The sequence below is a fragment of the Austrofundulus limnaeus genome, unplaced genomic scaffold (genome assembly GCF_001266775.1).
Source record: "Austrofundulus limnaeus strain Quisiro unplaced genomic scaffold, Austrofundulus_limnaeus-1.0 Scaffold323, whole genome shotgun sequence".
Classification (NCBI taxonomy): Eukaryota; Metazoa; Chordata; class Actinopteri; order Cyprinodontiformes; family Rivulidae; genus Austrofundulus; species Austrofundulus limnaeus.
The window spans coordinates 134,576-153,053 of record NW_013952725.1 but is presented as its reverse complement, the minus strand read 5'-3'; the positions used below and the strand labels follow the sequence as shown (position 1 = coordinate 153,053).

General features: G+C 37.6%; 1 protein-coding gene across 2 annotated transcripts in view; it reads left to right on the top strand.

The window, feature by feature from the left end:
* The window catches only part of LOC106527424 (C-myc promoter-binding protein), a 93,586-nt gene that overhangs the window by 19,653 nt on the left and 55,455 nt on the right, over nt 1-18,478 (top strand). For both annotated transcript variants that reach the window (XM_014022306.1, XM_014022307.1), the window contains 9 exons: nt 3,342-3,672; nt 6,664-6,910; nt 8,810-8,879; nt 11,731-11,900; nt 14,522-14,793; nt 16,322-16,388; nt 16,608-16,666; nt 16,946-17,090; nt 17,285-17,460. In XM_014022306.1, coding sequence (XP_013877760.1) covers nt 3,362-3,672; nt 6,664-6,910; nt 8,810-8,879; nt 11,731-11,900; nt 14,522-14,793; nt 16,322-16,388; nt 16,608-16,666; nt 16,946-17,090; nt 17,285-17,460 — 1,517 coding nt within the window. In that variant the 5' untranslated portion in view covers nt 3,342-3,361. The remainder of the gene's footprint in view (nt 1-3,341; nt 3,673-6,663; nt 6,911-8,809; nt 8,880-11,730; nt 11,901-14,521; nt 14,794-16,321; nt 16,389-16,607; nt 16,667-16,945; nt 17,091-17,284; nt 17,461-18,478) is intronic.

Here is an 18,478-nt window from a genome sequence, read left to right as displayed (position 1 = left end):
TCCTAACCCCGCTACTTGGTATCGGTATCGGTATCGGCGAGTACCCAAACTCAAGTACTCGTATTTGTACTCAGTCTTGAAAAAACTGGTATCGGGACACCCCTAATCCTGATGCATCTCAGTAATCCAGGTAGAAAAAATCAAAAAGAAAAAATAAGTAGGTCCTCCGGATAGGTTCTTCTTTAGTGAAACGTTTCATCTCTCCTCAAGAGACTTCTTCAGTCTGATGAGTTTCAGGTGAAACAAGCCATTTTTAGTCAATGGCCAGCTTTTGCATGTGAATAACTTGTTTGTCCAGGTGGAGGCAGGGCTTATAAGGCTGAGTGTTTTTGCAAGAATGCAGTGTGAATGCTAACAGGTAAGAGACTGATGAAATTTGAAAGTTAAAACAGAACTAGTGAAACAAACTAAAAGCTAAAATTAGTAAAGCAGTAACAAAATACTTAATGTAGCAAAAGTGTAGCTAAAATACAAAAAGTTGCTCGATTATCACTAAATGCTAAAATAACCAAAATAACCAAAAAAATAATTGTAGCTAAATTTTACAATTAGCAAAAACAGTTGCTAAAGCTAAATGCATAAACGCTGTAGCTAAAAGCTAAAATGAGCAAGGCAGTATTTCAAAGCTAAAAGGAGCATAAGAAAACAACAATAAATGCAGTATGCTGTAGATTTCAAAGACATGTTTTGTATGGAATTGAAGAGATCTTATTGTATATTTATTAAACCATGTAAATAAAGTCAAATAAAGTAGAAAAGTTACAAATACTGAAAGTCAGAACACATTATTCCTAGTCGAGTCAAACATTTTGATGAATGAATGGTTAAAATAGCACAAAGTCTGCAGATGTAGTCTGCTGACTCAGCATTCACATTCAAATCTAAACACCAAATAGCCACGTTTTCAAATACCTCAGCACTGCATACCGTTTTTAACGCTCCTTTTTTTTTTTCAACAATGCCTCCAACTTCTGCCAAGTCTTGTCCTCACACCATTAATTTTCTTTTCATCCCTTTGGCCCAAAAGCAAATGAGTTGTATTGTCTCACACTTTCTGCTCACTCGGAGCTCCTGAAATTGGCACCAAGACTGTGATGCAGCAGGGAGTCAGTGGTCATGTTCAACACAGGTTGAAAAACAATGTGGTCCTTGACTTAGTGCAATGACTGTCCCTCTGGCAGTGCTGTAGGGTTTAGTCTTTCTGAAAATGTACTTGTTGATGGACTTGATGATCACATGTGCAGTTTGTAGTTTGTAGTCTGTGAGGTAGGATTTTTGTGGCAATCATAGTAATTTGTCACCCACAGAGTGTTTTCTGTTTATAAAGTAAAAAGGCCTGGGACCATTACTGTAGACTTTGCTCAAAAAGCCCTTCTGATATTTTCTAATGTCTATTGGCTGTGGTATCCACTCCAGCTTAGACACCAAACAGATCAAATGTGATCAGTTTGTTCTCATTGTATACGTTTGGCATAATCCTCAGCTACTACCGCTTTGTATTTGAGCTTAATGTCTTTGCCGTTGACTGAACATTAGCCACTTTTGTTTTCGCCAGCCCTCAAAAAAAAAAAAAAAAAAAAAAAAAAAAAAAAAAAAAAAAAAAAAAAAAACGGATATAATGGATTTAAATTAAAAACATTGTCAGCTGGTTCCACTCAGCTGAACTGAATAAAGGTAACACATTGACTTTAGATTGACTTTAAGTAAATGCAAAGGTAACGTAAAGTAAATGTTTATACAGGCCGGTTTATGCAATAAGTCAATTTTGTGAGAATATTAAATTGAACCAACAGACTGTTGGATGTCACAGAGACACATGATGGATGAGGTGATGAAATGACTGGTGCATCCCAAAGAGAGGGCACCTTTGCTTTAACGCTGGTACAAATATATTTTAGTGTTAATATTGTTTAATTCCAAAAAACTAAAGCAGCAGAAAAAGCAAATCAAAATAAAATACTCTGACACGTAGCGTGCTCGAGCACCGGCTGATCAAATTTATGCACAACACCTGTCCTGTTTTCTCCTAGAACCCACACACCTGTTGGTTGATGTTTTTGTCYCAGTGACCCGGGTCAGTGTTTTAAAGGTGATCAGATTTGTCTCCCATCCCTGGTCCTCCCTGCTCCTATCTGCTCCTCCTGCACTCCTCCACTCCACTCATCTCTTCTTCAGCTAATGTAGCATCCACCTGGCCACACCTCTTCCTCATCTGTTCAGACAGCTGGTTCAAAAAGTTCTGCCAGCTTCCGTAGATCGATATTCTTTTTCAAAATCATTTTGACAAATGCAGTTTTATACTTTATTGAGCACCACTCAAACTTCTTATCTGATATGAAATGATTGCAGCTGTTAGTCAATCATCAAGGGACACGCCTCAAAACTAACAATACACATTCTGATTGGTCAGACCATGTGAGCCCACATGGGTTACTAATAATTTGGACCWATCAGTGACCACACAGATGTGTCTGTTGATTGACAGAAAACCTGACAAAATCGTGTAACCTCAAAACAATAGGCCCCCCAATGCTGTAGTCTGTGCATTGAGACGGCTATGTGATTGACAGGAGTGACTCAGCTCTAAATGCACCTCACACATGTACAGGACTCCCATTGGTGAAAAACACCTCAAAACAAGCTAAAACTGAAAAAAATAAATAAACAAATAAACAAAATTGATTAGTTGGAAAGCCCTCACCTCACACGTGTACAGGACTCCCAATGCAGGGATAAGTACGATTTAGAAAAAAAATGGGTGGACGCAGACCTTTTCTCATTTGACTGTAGTACAGCTGCCCACACGGCCGCTCCTGGCTTTGTTATTTTTCAGCATGAGGAATGTTGTTTGGCATGTGAAGACATGAAAATGTGTGTGTCTCATGCTCATTGCATGAAAATACACCTGAAGCATCTAATCAATGGTTTAGGTCACTGATGGGACACACATCAGTGGCAATGAGGAGTTCAGTGTCTCGCCCATCTGACTGCACACTGGTAGAATCAAACCTCCGACTCTTGTTGGAGGACAACTGCTCTAATCACTGATTCACAGCCGCTCATAATCAGCACATCAACACTCTTTCCCTTTTTTAATTGCAGAAGTCATAACATTGAACACCAAGTCAATTCTGTTGGCAGGATACATGTCCTTGAGTCAGGAGTCTGTCAGCTCTAAATGCCCTTCTTGTTCCTGATTGATTACCTTTCTCTTCTTGCATTTTCACTTTCATTTGCTCTTCTAGCCTCTGAGGAAGATTTATGATTACATTTTTTTGTGTGTTTTTACCCTCTTTTTACAACAACAAATAATTTTCCTGCCTTCTCTCGTCCCTCTGTAGGCAGTTGGCGGTGATGGAAAATGATGGAGGACAAAGGCCCACGTGTAGCCGACTACTTTGTGGTGGCTGGTCTGACGGATCCATCCAAACCATTGGACCAGGAGATCCACTTTGATGACGTGTGCCACAAGACGGCCAAACCGAAAGCCCCCATTACTGATGTGGCGGTGGTGATCCGATCAGTGGGCGAGGAGGTGCCTCCGGGGTTTACATGCATAGAGACCACACCAAGTGGCCAGTCAGCTGATCTTAACAACGGTGGCCTCATGGCACCACAGATCTACTTGTGCTACAGACGAGGCCATGACAAGCCGCCGCTCACCGACCTTGGGTAAGTACCAAAGGATTCTGGAAGTGCACGACATCTCAGTGGCACTGATGTCTCACAGCAAGAAGGTTAGAGCCTTGGGTTAGAGCCTGGGTTCAGACTCTCTCTATATGAAGTTAACATGTTCTTGTGCTTGCATGGCTTTTCTACAAGTACTCTGGTGTCCCCCAAAGACCAAAAACCTCCCGTGCAACAGAGATCTGTGCTTTCAATGGTATTTGCCTGGTTATAAAAGATTAATAAAATGAAATACATTTGATCATATTTGATAAAAAGATAATTAGATTTTCTTTTTCTTGCTACAAAAAAAGAACATTTGTGACAGGAAGTTTAGATGTCAGCTTGCTTATAAAATCCAACTCATTACATTTTTGTTCTCTATTTGACGCATTCATTCTGTCTGGTTCTCTTAAACAGCCGAAGACATAATACTATTGAAGAAAAGTTCAGATTTATTTTAGTTTGAAACTTTGACAGTGCTCTGTATTTAAACAGGTAAAAAGTAGGAATATGCCAAGTGCAGTAATTGACCATTTTTTATATTGGTTGGCTGGTTCACCACTCAAAAATGTTTAATTTTTCCAGTCAGTGAAGGCATCGTCACCCAGGGCACAGCCAAGGCTTTTAGGTAGGATTTTGGAAGAAAAGTCTTTCCAGGACCCAAGGCCCACCTCCACCCTAATTCTGACTGGCTAGTTGACCTAGATTCTAATGTGTTTGAAAGCAAAAGCTGCATCTCATCCAATGAAATCTCTGTTAAATCTCGGCAAACCCCAAGATTGGTACGGAGATAATAATAAAAGTTTACATTTATTTGACCTCTTTTCCTTCCCATTTCAATCCACTGCCTATATGTTTAGATGCTCCTCTTTCTTTTTTGTTCATCTTCCAAAACGTTCCTCTCTCCTCAAAGTCTATTTTTTTCACCAGTTTGATTCAAGAGTAAGTTTTTAGTACTTCGTATTTTTAAAATAAAAACAAAAAACGAATCCAAAATCTGATTATGTTTCTATCTTTCAAGTTATTCTGTAGATTATGTAGCAGGGATGTGGAGTTTATTTTTGAAGTGCTGTGTAAAAACCTTTGACCTTCTTACACAACTAACTGAAGGGTCTGTTCAAGGTCTAATTTAAAAAACACTGAATGCTGTTTGAAATTCAGCTGAAACACTGCTTGTGTTTGCAAAAGAATGACGCTCGGCACTGCTCAGATTGCAGGGACTGCATCATAAAACATGCTTTTCGAATAACGGCAGCAGGAAAAAATAATTACTGTAAAAAGCTTTTGAATTGTATCCAGACAAAATTTCAAGTCTATCAGCTGATCACTGTGAAATTTGTTCTCTTGTCTGCTTTTGGATAGTGCCACAAAAAAGCCTGTTGAGTAATGGAGGATAAGTGCATAATGGAAGAGATGCTTAAATTACTGCCACTGTTGTGTACCTTTTAGTACTTGTTCTCTAAGTGGTTTGTTTGAGGATCCTCTTGTGGGAAACTGCAGAACCCTCTTGGTTTATTATGTTATTACTGCCAGTGACTGTGCCAGGATAAATAATGTGTGATGTACTAGGACTATCTAATCCAAAGGTAAATTGTCCTTAAAAAGAAAACTCAAAAGTGAGAAGAACTAAAAGTTTTTAATTAAAACTATAACATAACCTCCCATATATTTGGAGCTTTACTCAACCAAGAGACAATAGTGAATACAAAAGAAAAAGCATACAAAAAACATTACTTTTAATTCAGTAGCACGTGTACGGTTAGGAGAAGAAAACAGATAATTTATTCATTCAGTTTACATTTACAAGAAGCAGAGCTCTTGCTTAGTTTGGATTTTGATGCAGACCAAGACACAGAGATTTCTGTGAAGTCTTATGAAGTCAGTGGGCAGCTTTCTGATGCCTGACATGGAGTATATCTGTCATTGTGGCCACGTTTTTAGCATCTGTGTGTCTGTCTGTGTGTGTTTTTGTTTTTGTCATTTTTTTAATATAAACTAAACTAGAAAAAGGGGTGCTTAAGTAGGCTTGGGCGGTATGATGGTATTATGGTGTATCTCGGTATTGAAATGTAGTGACAGTATTTAAATGTTATTGCTGTACATCAGTACTCTGGAGCCTAGTCACATGAACTGTTTACATCATTACAGCTGGAAAGATACAGGGGTTGGACAATGAAACTGAAACAACTGTCATTTTAGTGTGGGAGGTTTCATGGCTAAATTGGACCAGCCTGGTAGATAATCTTCATTAACTGCACATTGCACCAGTAAGAGCAGAGTGTGAAGGTTCAGTTAGCAGGGTAAGAGCAGAGCTTTGCTCAAAATATTGCAATGCACACAACATTATGGGTGACATACCAGAGTACAAAAGAGGACAAATTGTTGGTGCACGTCTTGGTGGTGCCTCTGTGACCAAGACAGCAAGTCTTTGTGATGTATCAAGAGCCACGGTATCCAGGTTAATGTCAGCATACCACCAAGAAGGATGAATAACATCCAACAGGATTAACTGTGGATGCAAGTGGAAGCTGTCTGAAAGGGATGATATGGTCTAAAACCAGCTGTTTCAGTTTAATTGTCTAACCCCTGTGTTTTCCAGGCACATAATTCAATTCTAATAACATCCCCCACCCCCACACACCCCCGACCACATTTCTGACMGAGGCACAAAGATATTTGACAAGTACCAAAAGGTCTACAGGAAGAAGAAAAAAAAAAATGCAAAAGTTGATTAAAGTTTGGTAGTAATGGAGAGATGACAAGAACAGGAGAAAGTAACTCAGCATGCCACAGTCTATTCACCCCCGATGCCCYGCCCCTTTTCGCCCTGTCCCAGTAACACTCCATATCACTGTATTATCTAAAGAGAACATGTTTCTATAAAAAGATCAATATTTTATTGAAAATCTCAGTTTGTATTTTTCTTTTTAATTGATTACTCTTCAACGTGGTGTCACATGTGGGTGAGACTAAGAGTCTGTTGTACTCCCCCAGTGTGCTGTACGAATGGAAGGAGCGACTGAAGCAGGGCTGTCACCTCATTCAGACCACTCCGTCTGGACGTCCAGCCAACATCAGTGGGAATTCCTCTCAGCGCATTTACATCACGTACCGGCGAGCGCCTGAGAGCCAGCCTCACGCCTCGCTGGCCGTCACCGACATCTGCATCATCATCCCAAGCAAAGGGGAGACGCCCCCGCACACCTTCTGTAAGGTGGAGAAGAACCTCAACAGCAGCATGGTTAGTAGACCACTCTTTACTAGAAGGCTTCAGAGCATCATTATCATCTGCTGCATGAAAAGCTGGTGACAATGTGATTGTCTGAGTGTGTTCATTTGTTATATTAGTAAAATATCTCATGAACCAGTGGATATATTTTTCAAACTTTCAGAAAATTATCAATAGATGTAGAGCTCCAGCTGATTAACTTTTGGAGTCAACTTAATTCAAGATGGCCACCATAGCTAATCAACTTTAGCAAATACATAAATCTGTCAATTTTCACAATATTATGTTATTATATATTACAATATTATGTACAAATATTTAGATGGTAGTACCTGAGAGTCATTCAAAATACATACTGAGAACACCAACAGATCACACAAGATCTCACAGTATTACGTGCAATAACTCAGTTATTTTCAAGATTTGACACAATGACTGTAACTGTCATTTTTATGTAAAAGATGATCGTAGTCTAAAACTCTGTGTTTGTCATCCTTCAATGAATCAGTGAACTGTRGACTTTTCATTTACAAAACTGCTTTTATCAATTTACGTTTTGTTTTTGTCTAGACTCTTGTTTCCTACCAGTCTACACATTTCGAGCTGATGCCAGAAGCTCATAAAAAGACCAACTCTTCTAGCAGAGCAACATGATGGAAACATGATTGCATCAGTAAAGAACAAAGCATATAAGTGTTCATGTATTCTAAACGTCAATTATTTAATTTTCTGCTGATGTAGATGTCAGAGAATAATTTAAAAATAAAGGCAAGTGAGCAACTTCAAATCTCAAACTCATTGCTCAAGGATTTTCTTTCTTCCAAATCACTGCAGGACATGTTTAGGTTTTAGAGTTAAGTTTAGAAATTTTGTTCTTAGAAGATGGAACTTAACTGATGCCTCACGTTACTTTGTCTGTGCATTTGATCTCTTTGATGTTATTTTTTTTAACGTCCTACCAGCTCTGACATGTTAAATAAATTTGAAATTGAGTTTCTGAAAAAAATCTGTAATACTGGAAAAAATCTGTGAGATTGCTCTATACGTCCGTATACCTGAAAAAACAAGGAAATTACAGACAATCCGTACAACTTGACATGTGTGTAAACACAGCAGCTTCTGTGACTTATTTAAAGAAACCAAGAACGCCCATAAACCTTTTGGAGACTCTCTTGAGACCTCCATTCACCAATAAGTTGCCAGCAGTTGCAGTTCAGTGATATATCGGCTTTAATCAGACATTAGATTTCCATACAGCTGCAGTTTTGCGTTCTAGTTGATCAGGAACCAAACCTTGGTTTAAACAGAGCTATAGATCCAAATGATCTTTTTGAGACTGTGGTCATTTAGCTGCAAAATCACCCTTTTTTCAAATTCAACCAGAGAATACATTCCCTATTTTATTTTATTTTTTTATTGTGAAGTCATTTACAGCAAATTATCTAAAGTACGAGTTCTTTGGGTAGTGTTTTATATAAAAGGCAACAATTTCCTTTCAGTCCATTTCAAAGGAAGAAGCCCGACTCAGGGAGGGAAGCAATCGACAATAAAGAGAAAACAGCAAGGTGGAGACAAAACAAACACAGGGTGGTTTGGTCATGTCAGTAACCACAAATCAGAAGTTCAGTGGAAGAAAAGGAAAAAAAGTGGAAAAAGACAAAAACAGAGACAAATAGTTATTGACTGATACAAATGCATGAAATGAAGGAAACTGAAAAATGCAAAATATTCTAATTGGATTAGTGTGAGATTGACTGTTAATGGGTGGCAGCATTAGTAGGGCAGGTTTAAACACATTTTCACTTTAAAAATAAATTATATWTCTATGAATTTTGTTCCTGATTTGCTCAAAGCTGATCCCTGTCTGTTAGACTGGTGAGCTGAYTCCTCCTGTTCTGCTCCTGTTTTCAGTGGGGCTCCTCTGTTTATCTGTGTTACAAGAAGTCTGTGGCCAAAACCAACATAATAGCCTATAAAGCAGGTAAGCTCTCCTAACCCTGCCACTCGCACACATAAACACACAGATCAAACAGCATGTTGCCAGGTAGTTCTGCTCATAATTACTGTCTCTACAGACGAGAGAAACAAAATATTCAGTTTAGATAAAAGCTCCAACAATGAGCTGGACTAGTTTGACTGAAAATTATTTGTGGCTTTTCTTAAAGTCATGAATATTTATTGCAATAAATGCCTTTTTTTGTATTCAATRCATGTTTTTGTTTAAATGGCTCCAACAAGTTGGTAAAACATGGTGGTGCACTGAAAGTAAAGGCATAAGACCTTCATGCCAGTATTATAGTTTTTTTTTTTAGTTTAACATTTTACTTTGTACTAAGGAAGTAATTTATTTGACATTTCAGTGCCAAAAGCACATTTATTTTTCCTCCTAATAAAGATTGCGGCTGCATTTGACTCAGCCTCAGACCGACCGACTGAAATTTAGTTTGTCTCTTGAATTTGCAGAAGACTGGAGTGATTTTTATCTGCGTCTTACTAATGCTCCAGATGAGTCAGGCCACAGAAATTTAGTGTTTTTTTACACTACAGAACAGTAAAAACACAGTCCACATTAAACTTGAAAAAACGTTCATGTAAAAATAAGACAGCCCAGTTTATTTATGTTTTGGTTGGAGGGATAATTCTTAAAGTATTGTAAATGGAAACACTCATTTGTTGAATGGCACACACACAAGTCATTTGAGAATGTGAGCAATATTGTAACTTTCAGTGCTATTAATATTATTTTATGACCAGTGGTGAGGTTTGAAAAGGAAACAGACCTGCCAATGAAGAGATTTCCTTCCTCCGTCATCAAAACAGACCAGAGCAACTCCCTCCTTACTGTTAATGAGGCTCTGATTTGTTGTTCCTTTCTCACTCCATGCTCTCATCACTCGTGAACAAGACTCAGATACTTGATTTCTTTTGCTTAGAGCAAATATTCATCCMGACACAGAAAAAGCATTCCACTATTTTCAGTTTGAAAACAATGTCCTCTTAAAGGTGTCGACTCTCAACCCAACCACTTCACTGTGCAAAAGTCACAGCTCAAAGATCGACAGGATCAGACACAGACAGTCCCGGTGAAGTCCAATTCATGTTAGGGACTAGCTAGTTTTTTGCAGTCCTTGGATAGGTTGAAGACATAGATTCTGAATGAGCTGTGTGCAGGTTCATTTAATGAAGATGTGTTTTTTTAAGGAACTCTGACCAGAAAGGTCTTCAGTGCCTGTCTTAAACTTGAACAACCAGAGACCATCAAAATGAAGAGGGTCTTAGCAGCATGGCTGTCCTGGAGGACTTTTAAAGAGCTGACATCTTTTTATTTGTATCCATCATATCGAAATGAGGATTAAGTCAAATTTGGTCRAAATGACCTAATTACATTTTCAGATTCATGACTTTAAAAGCTATATTTTGACACCTGGATCATTCTGATATCATAAGCTTATCCAGAGAAATGACGTAATTTGTCTTGTTGGTTACATTAATATATTTATATTAGGTCTGAATCCTAATTTTATGTAAATTATTGAGTAATTTTTGATGTTAATATAAAGAGTAAACCTCAAATATTATTTGTTTATTAAGATTTCCCAGTTGGAAAGAAACAAAAAATTGCTAGCTCACAGGTAAAAATGTAAAATTTTAAGGCATTTTTCCTCAAAATCAGTTTTTTTGTTGCTACTGCTCAAAAAATGCTTCAAAAATGTTTTTAGGATTATATTTAAGACAGTTCATTCAAATGATACATTGATAAGGCATCAATTCATTATATTTTGACAAAATGCAATTTTTGCTCGTTTAAATCAAAACCCTGCCTGTTTTTCCACTTTCCACTTTTGGACTTAGTCCTCGTTTAGATGTGATGGGTCACATTTGTGGAAGCAGTAACTCAGGCGTGGGCGGAGTTCAGAGAAGCCATGGAGGACTTCTGGTTGGCCTCCTATGGGTTGTGGTTAGGCCGCACTTCAGGCTGTGCTTAAGCTGAGTGGGGAACTGCTGACTCAAACTGAGATTATTGTTGGACATTGAAAGGATTAATTTAATCCGGACACCATGTCCACTTTAACAGAAGCTAAGTTTGAGGGCTCAGTAGAAAGCGAGTCCGTTACTGTGGCAGAATTTGATGAGGAAGTTAAAAAGCTCCCCTGGCCTGGTGCAAAGAGTGGATGATGTTCTCCCTGAAATGCTGAAGGCTCTAAATGTTGCAGAGCTGTTACGATGACATGTCTCTTCAATGTCACAATGAAAACATCTGCAGGGAACAGCTGAGAAAGGTGGTGGTCCCTACTTTTAACAAGGGGGACCTGAGAGATTGTTTCAGCTGGTGAGGGGTCCATGTACTCAGCCTCCGTGGCAAAGTTTACTCCCCAATGTTGGAAGGAAGGCTCTGGTTGATTGTCAAACATTAAAATAAGGAGCAACATGGCCACACTGCTTATTTAGGAAATTAATAATAAAATGTGCTCAGCTTGTTATTTTCCTGAAAATTAGAATGTATTGTTACATTTTTCCCAATAAAGAAAAGAAAAGAAAAAATAAGATGAAATATTTTAGAGCTTATTTTGATATTTGGTCAACAGATTGGGATTTTTGACGTGGACTGAATGTTCAGATGTCCCACTGATTTTGTGGAGGCTACAATATCGTTCTGGTTTTATTCTGAGCCAACTGAAACATGGGTTTGAACCCCCACCATGATATTTGATTGGTATTCACAAACAGGAGTTTCTTGAAATTCACAACTTGTTTGTGTCATTTATTTATTTATTTATTTATTTATTTATTTGCTTGCTTGCTTGCTTGCTTGCTTGCTTGCTTGCTTGCAGGTTTATTCAGCAGATACCCTGAGGAGGACTATGAGTCGTTTCCTCTGCCAGAGTCTGTCCCTCTCTTCTGCCTTCCTATGGGGGCCACCATCGAGTGCTGGCCAGCAAACACCAAATACTCTCTTCCCGTTTTTTCCACGTTTGTCCTCACTGGAGCTTCAGGAGAGAAGGTAAGAAAGAAAAATTCATAGATWCACTTTCCTGCTTTCACTCCTTTTTAGACTGATGCAGTTAGCGACAGCAGCAGAGACAACAAGCTGCTGCAGAGTTACAGATTGTCTTTGCCATCTATTCGCTGGGCGTCACTGCAGCCAACTTACAGTGCACTGTATGCTGAAGAAGAACTAGGTCAAGACTGTTGCAGTTTTTTAGAGAAATCTCTGCAGCTTTATAAAGAAATCTGTTCACTCATTAATCTTGTACAGTCTTTAGAGTTAAACATTTTCTTTCCCCGTAGTAAAAGTTGTCCCTTTTTTCCCAGAACAAAGACAATGAAATGGTTTCTCTCACCATGGGATTTATAGACAAGCTCCCCAACTTTTTTTGTTCTTTTATTTATTCAACCTCAATTCCTAAAAAGTTCAGATATTGTAAAAAAAATTAAATAAAACTGGGAGTTGCCAAAAATGCCCAGGAGTTAAAGTTTGACCCCCCAGGTGCTTACTGTTGTCCCAACAGTAAGATTTTAAACTGCACTCAAACTTGATCAAATAAAGTAGGTCGGAATCAAAATGTCTAAATTTTTAATAGCAGTTTGATTTCTATGCACCTTTTGAAGTGTTAAGACAGAGATATACATGCTTCTCATTTCTTAGTGTCTTGTGTATAATTACCAAATCTATCAAAACTTTACAAAATACTAGCTGCATTCAAATGTTAGAAACATTACTTTAGCACAGAAACATTCTCTTAATCACTTTATTTAAGGAACTTTGTTGATTTCTAGTGGATTTGACTTTTTTTTTACAGTTTAAGCTTGGCAGCTATTTTTCACTTTACAACTTTGCTCCCATAAGTTACATTCTTAAAATACTTCTTGGACAGAATTGTAAATTGTTGAGTTCAGTTGTATCTGTCAGTATTTGGACTCGACCACTGATCTCCATTGGCAGTCGTAATGCTTCAGCTCACAAAGACATTTTGGACAACAATATGCTTCAACTCTGGGTCAACACTTAGAGGAAAGCCATTATCGATTCCATCATGACTGTTCCCTCATGCACAAAGCAGGGGCCCTAAAGACATGGTTGATGAATTCGGTGTGGAAGAAGCTGACTGGGTGTAATAGCTTCAAAAGTTGGACCAGCCCTCTACAGTTCCTGTTGGTATGATGGTCAGGTATAACCTGTCTTTGTAGTGTCTCATTCTTACTGTGAAATCTCTGCTTTTGTAACAATGATGAAAATCTAGACCCTAAATATTTATATTGTGTAGCATTTAAAGGGGCAACATTATGTGTTTCTCAGGCATATAGTTCAATTCTATACCATAATAAAGTACAGCTGGTGTTCGGGCAGCCTGATATGAAAACCCCACCTTATATAGATATATATTTATATATATTATTTAATCAGTAGAAATGATTGAAATTTTATGAATTGGTTGATTATAATATTTTACAGATTATGTATAAGGCTCCAAAAAGTTATTTCCTTTAAATATCCAATTAAATTTTAAGAGAGTAAGTAATTATAACCTTAAGGGACTGGAGATGTTTATAAAGCCTAAAATTCAAACAAATTTGAAGGACCGATGTACTTCAGTCCAAGGACATCAGATAGGCATTGTCCCTGTCTGTTTTTAAATCTCTTCTTAAATCTCATTTTTTCTCTCTGGCCTTTGAACACAGTTTGTAGTGTTGATTTTATGTTTTTATTTTCATTTTTTAATTAATTTTACGAATGTATGCATGCTTTATTATGTGTACAGCACTTTGGTCCTGCGTGCGTTTAAAGTGCTCTATAAATAAAGATGGTATGGTATGGTAGGGTAGGGTAGGGTATGTTATGGTATGGTAGGGTATGGTATGGTATGGTATGGTAGGGTATGGTATGGTATGGTAGGGTAGGGTATGGTATGATATGGTATGGTAGGGTAGGGTATGTTATGGTATGATATGGTATGGTAGGGTAGGGTAGGGTATGGTATGGTATGGTATGGTATGATATGGTAGGGTATGGTATGGTATGGTATGGTAAGGTAAGGTATGGTATGGTATGGTATGGTATGGTATGGTATGGTAAGGAATAAGAATGTGGAATATTCTGGAAAGTGATTATAAAAATGCTGGCTCAATATATTTGTTTATGAGAATGATAAAAGTTAGATTGTTGAAGAAATACAGTATGAATTTGTATAATGTGCATTCATAAGAACTGTTGTTCAAGGAGTTGAAGTTTTTGTTAAGTTTTGTTATTTGAAGATTCTTGTTGTTTGAATTAATTAATTAATTAATTAATTAATTTATTTATTTATTTAGTGGATAAAAGGGGCAGATCTTAATAAGAAATTTTTCTTTTTTCTGCTACCTTTCATTTTATTTGTGATTTGAATTATTAGTTGTATGTATAGTATTTGTTTTGTTCTTAAATGAAAATGAATAAATTTACTAAACTAAACTAATTTGACTAAATAAGTGTCACAGTTTGTGGGTATCCAGCAGAGAACTGTGTTGAGATGGTCAATGTTATTCACTCTACTTCTTTTTGGGAGGGTTTTTTTGTGGCTTTTGGATGTGTGTTCAGTGATGTTTGTAGACAGATATGATACAACTCCAAGTCTTCTGTTTCAGGTTTATGGTGCTGCCATCCAGTTTTATGAGCCATACCCACAGGAGTGTCTGACAGATCAGCAGTTCTCCCAGCTGGGCCTCCTTAGCTCACAGCAGCATGAACCATCCAACATCACAGCCAGTACCATAGACAACTCAAACTGCTGCTCCGTCTACACCAACAAGTGTATCTGCCTGCTCTCTCACTGGCCCTTCTTTGACGCTTTCCGCAAGTTCCTCACATTCCTCTATCGCTACTCCATCTCAGGCCCTCATGCTCTGCCCATTGAGAAGTGAGTTGACTCATTTCTGATGTTTTTTAAAACAGAGATCAGACCGTGCAGTAAAAGTGTATATCAAGTCATGATTAACAAAACAATAAATCCAACTAATTAAATGGGGCTAGTACAGAATCAGTTTATAATATCTTGAAACTTAGATTTTTGTGGTATGAAAATACTTGTGTATATTTTGAAATTGATGACAAGTTTAGGCTATAGAAAAGAAGACTGGATATAAATTATGACTAAATAGGAAACCAATCATTAAAAGGAGGCGGTTCTCTTTCATAACATTTGTTTTGATGCTTCACTGTGGGATATTCTTTCTTGCTTTAATCTCTGCATTATTTTGAGTTCAACCTTAAAACTGATTATTTTCTAAGTGGCCCTAATGCAGGGCTATTCAACTAAATCACTCCGGGGTCCACAGTTAATGCAGACCAACAGCTGAGGGGCGAACATCCATAAAGTCATTATGTAAATTAACCAAGTATTACAAAGATATGTTACCTTTGAAATAGTTTATTTTGCTGCAATTAATCATGAATACAACACACAGAACCCTGTGTAATAAATGTAATGATAGTAAAACAATATCAACAACAAAAATAACACATTATGCCTCCTACTTATCCCAAATATTTTGACATCTCTGAATTGCCAACTTTTAAACCAATTTTATTTTCACTTTCATAGTTTTGTCTTCAGCTGCTTGTAATTTTAACTGTCTTAGATATTTAATGTAATGTTTTTACCAGCTTCTAGCCAAGATTCTGACATTTCTGTAGATACCAAACATGTCCATGTTTAACTAAAATAACTCAGAGTAATTAAAGTAGAAAACGGGGAGTTTGGGCTTAAAGATGAATGAACCAATTGGCAGGCCAAACTTTGGTCACTCGTGGGCCGGATGTGGCCCACGGGCTGCCAGTTGAACAGCCCTGCCCTAATACCTCATTGTAGATAAACTGTAGTGGAACAAGTTAAACAGGTAGAAACTAATTTTTTAGTTTACAATTACAAAAACATCTTTAAGATCTCAATTCAAAACCCATCTTCCATGAAGACAAGAAGGTGCACCCACTGTGCTGCATCTGTGGAAGTTTCCATCAACACTTTAGAACAGCATGTAATCATCTAGATAATGTAGCTTTAAGATGTTATTTATATCAGCAAGGCAAACTAATATTTGTATGCATCACAACTTAGATTTTTTACTAAAACATTTGCAATGTTTTGAGGCAAATAAGACAAATCTTTTTTCTCCTAAATGTTGCCATGTTGACTAAAGCAAATTAAACCTCAATCTGAGCATCTGAAGTTGTGATATCTTTCACTGGAATCAGAAACATTTTTTTCTGAACAGGCAGCAACATGAACATAATTACCAGAGTGGCATCATTTGTCTTGAAACAATGCCACTCAGGTAATATGTAACTCTTTATGTTTCACTGCTGCACAAACCTCACGATGCATTTCTCTGCCGCCCACCTCTTTTATTTCTGGCCTCACATCCTCCTGATTTTCCTTTTCTTCCCAGGCACATCTCTCACTTTATGCACAAAGTTCCCTTTCCTTCTTCCCAGAGGCCTCGCATCTTAGTGCAGGTAAGCTTTTGAGCTGCGAGGGTAAAATGCTGGCTGCAGTGTTTATTGCACAAGATGCATGCTAACCTCAGATAATCACTGCTGTGCAGAAGAAGGAGTGAAGCTGCAGTAGTTAGATCTGAATGAATATTTAAAATGAATGAATATTTAAAGTCTTCTGTGCAGGTGTTGGTTTTTCTGCTTGGTTGGTTTAATCTGACTTTTCCAGCTTTTCTCCAGCTTTCCCCTCATGACAGCCTGATGTTGAGTCAACCAGTGAGTTCTCCTTTACCACTCAGGTAAAAGCAGCTGCTGTGAAGCACAACTTTCTTCTTAAACAGCAAATGTTTGGCTGCCTATTGACTGTAAAAAAGAGTCTATATGATTACTGTAATTTGCACACAAACAGTTTATTGGAGTAATAAAGAACCTCTTAGTCAAGTCTATTGAAATGATAAAAGTTACAGTGTAAACTTGTTATCAATAAGTCTTTTGTATTCAGCTGGGGAAATACCAGGATTATTATAATCTATATAAGAATAAGAGAAGATTAAACCATTTGAATGTTGTTTCTTTAGTGGTGGGAGATTTTCCACTCTGCTTCAGAACCTGGGACCAGAAAACGCTGTGACCTTACTTGTGTTTGCTGTCACTGAACACAAGATTCTGATTCACTCGTTACGTCCAGCAGTGCTGACCAGCGTATCTGAGGCTTTAGTGTCTGTGAGTTACCCCATTCACACTCAGCACCAACCAGGAGTGTCGACATTTTTACATTTTGTTTAAAGCAATGTTAACCCCTCAGATTTATTATTTCATATAAATGGAGTTGATTAGATCCTTCCTTAATTTTATTTATACAATTTCAAATAATAATAATAATAAAGTCTTTCTTTCATCTTTATCCACTTCCTCAGATGATTTTTCCTTTTCACTGGCCATGTCCATACATCCCCTTGTGCCCCCTGGCTTTGGCTGATGTTTTGAGTGCCCCCTGTCCATTCATTGTAGGGGTGGACTCTCGATACTTTGATCTTTACGACCCGCCGCCAGATGTGAGCTGTGTGGACCTGGACACAAACACCATCTTCCAGTAAGCACTGTACCAAAACCCTTTCTGTTAAAGCTGCAGATGTTAGGTGTTTTAGAAATCAGCAACTGTCAAATGATCCTTTGATTAACTGAGTATTCAAATGTACACATGCTGTGTTAGTGGTCTCTAAATGGTTTTCCTCTTTGTTTCTAGAAAGCCCTGACTTGCACCACATGTTACATATTTGTTCAAGGATGACACGTCCAGATGTGTTAGTTTGGTAAAGGCGTTTGTTTTTACTGTTAAGGCTCCATCACATTATAACGTTTTAGACCATTTATGCTGACTTTTTAAAATTTAGTTATGAATATAATACAAGTGCTGCAAATTAGCTCACACTATAAGCAGCATGATACAAGCATGAGACTGCTGGTTTATTCAGTTTATCTATGTTATTGTGTCTGTCCCTATCAAAAAAAAAAAAAAAAAAAAATAGAAAAAAAATTTGTCGGGAAAATCCCCACTATAAGCAGCATGATACAAGCATGAGACTGCTGGTTTATTCAGTTTATCTATGTTATTGTGTCTGTCCCTATCAAAAAAAAAAAAAGAAAATAATAGTAATAAAAATTGTCGTGGAAATATCCACTTAAGGCAGAAACACGTGAATAAAAGAAGGTGCACTGCGTGGTTGGTCGTCAGATGATTTAATAAGGTTTGCATATGCAAAGATGAGTAGCAACTCAAGCAGAACCGATCAGCAGGTCTGTCAAGTTACCACTGAAGCAACAGCAGAACAGGAAATGGTTTTACATCCGGTCGAAGTCCGTGAGCAACCAATAACAGAACAACAAATAGTACAATGGTATTGAATGACCAATAATAGAATTACAAGTTATACAGGYAGTATCGAAATGAGAGCAAGGTCCTKAGACATCAAACGGCGTCTTAAGAATCATGAGAACAGATTGTACAAATGTAGCAGTTATCAGAGAGATATAGAATAATAATGTCAAAGCAGTGTGAACAGGAATGAGCAGGCACATAGTTATATAATTATTCTAGCACAATAATAATA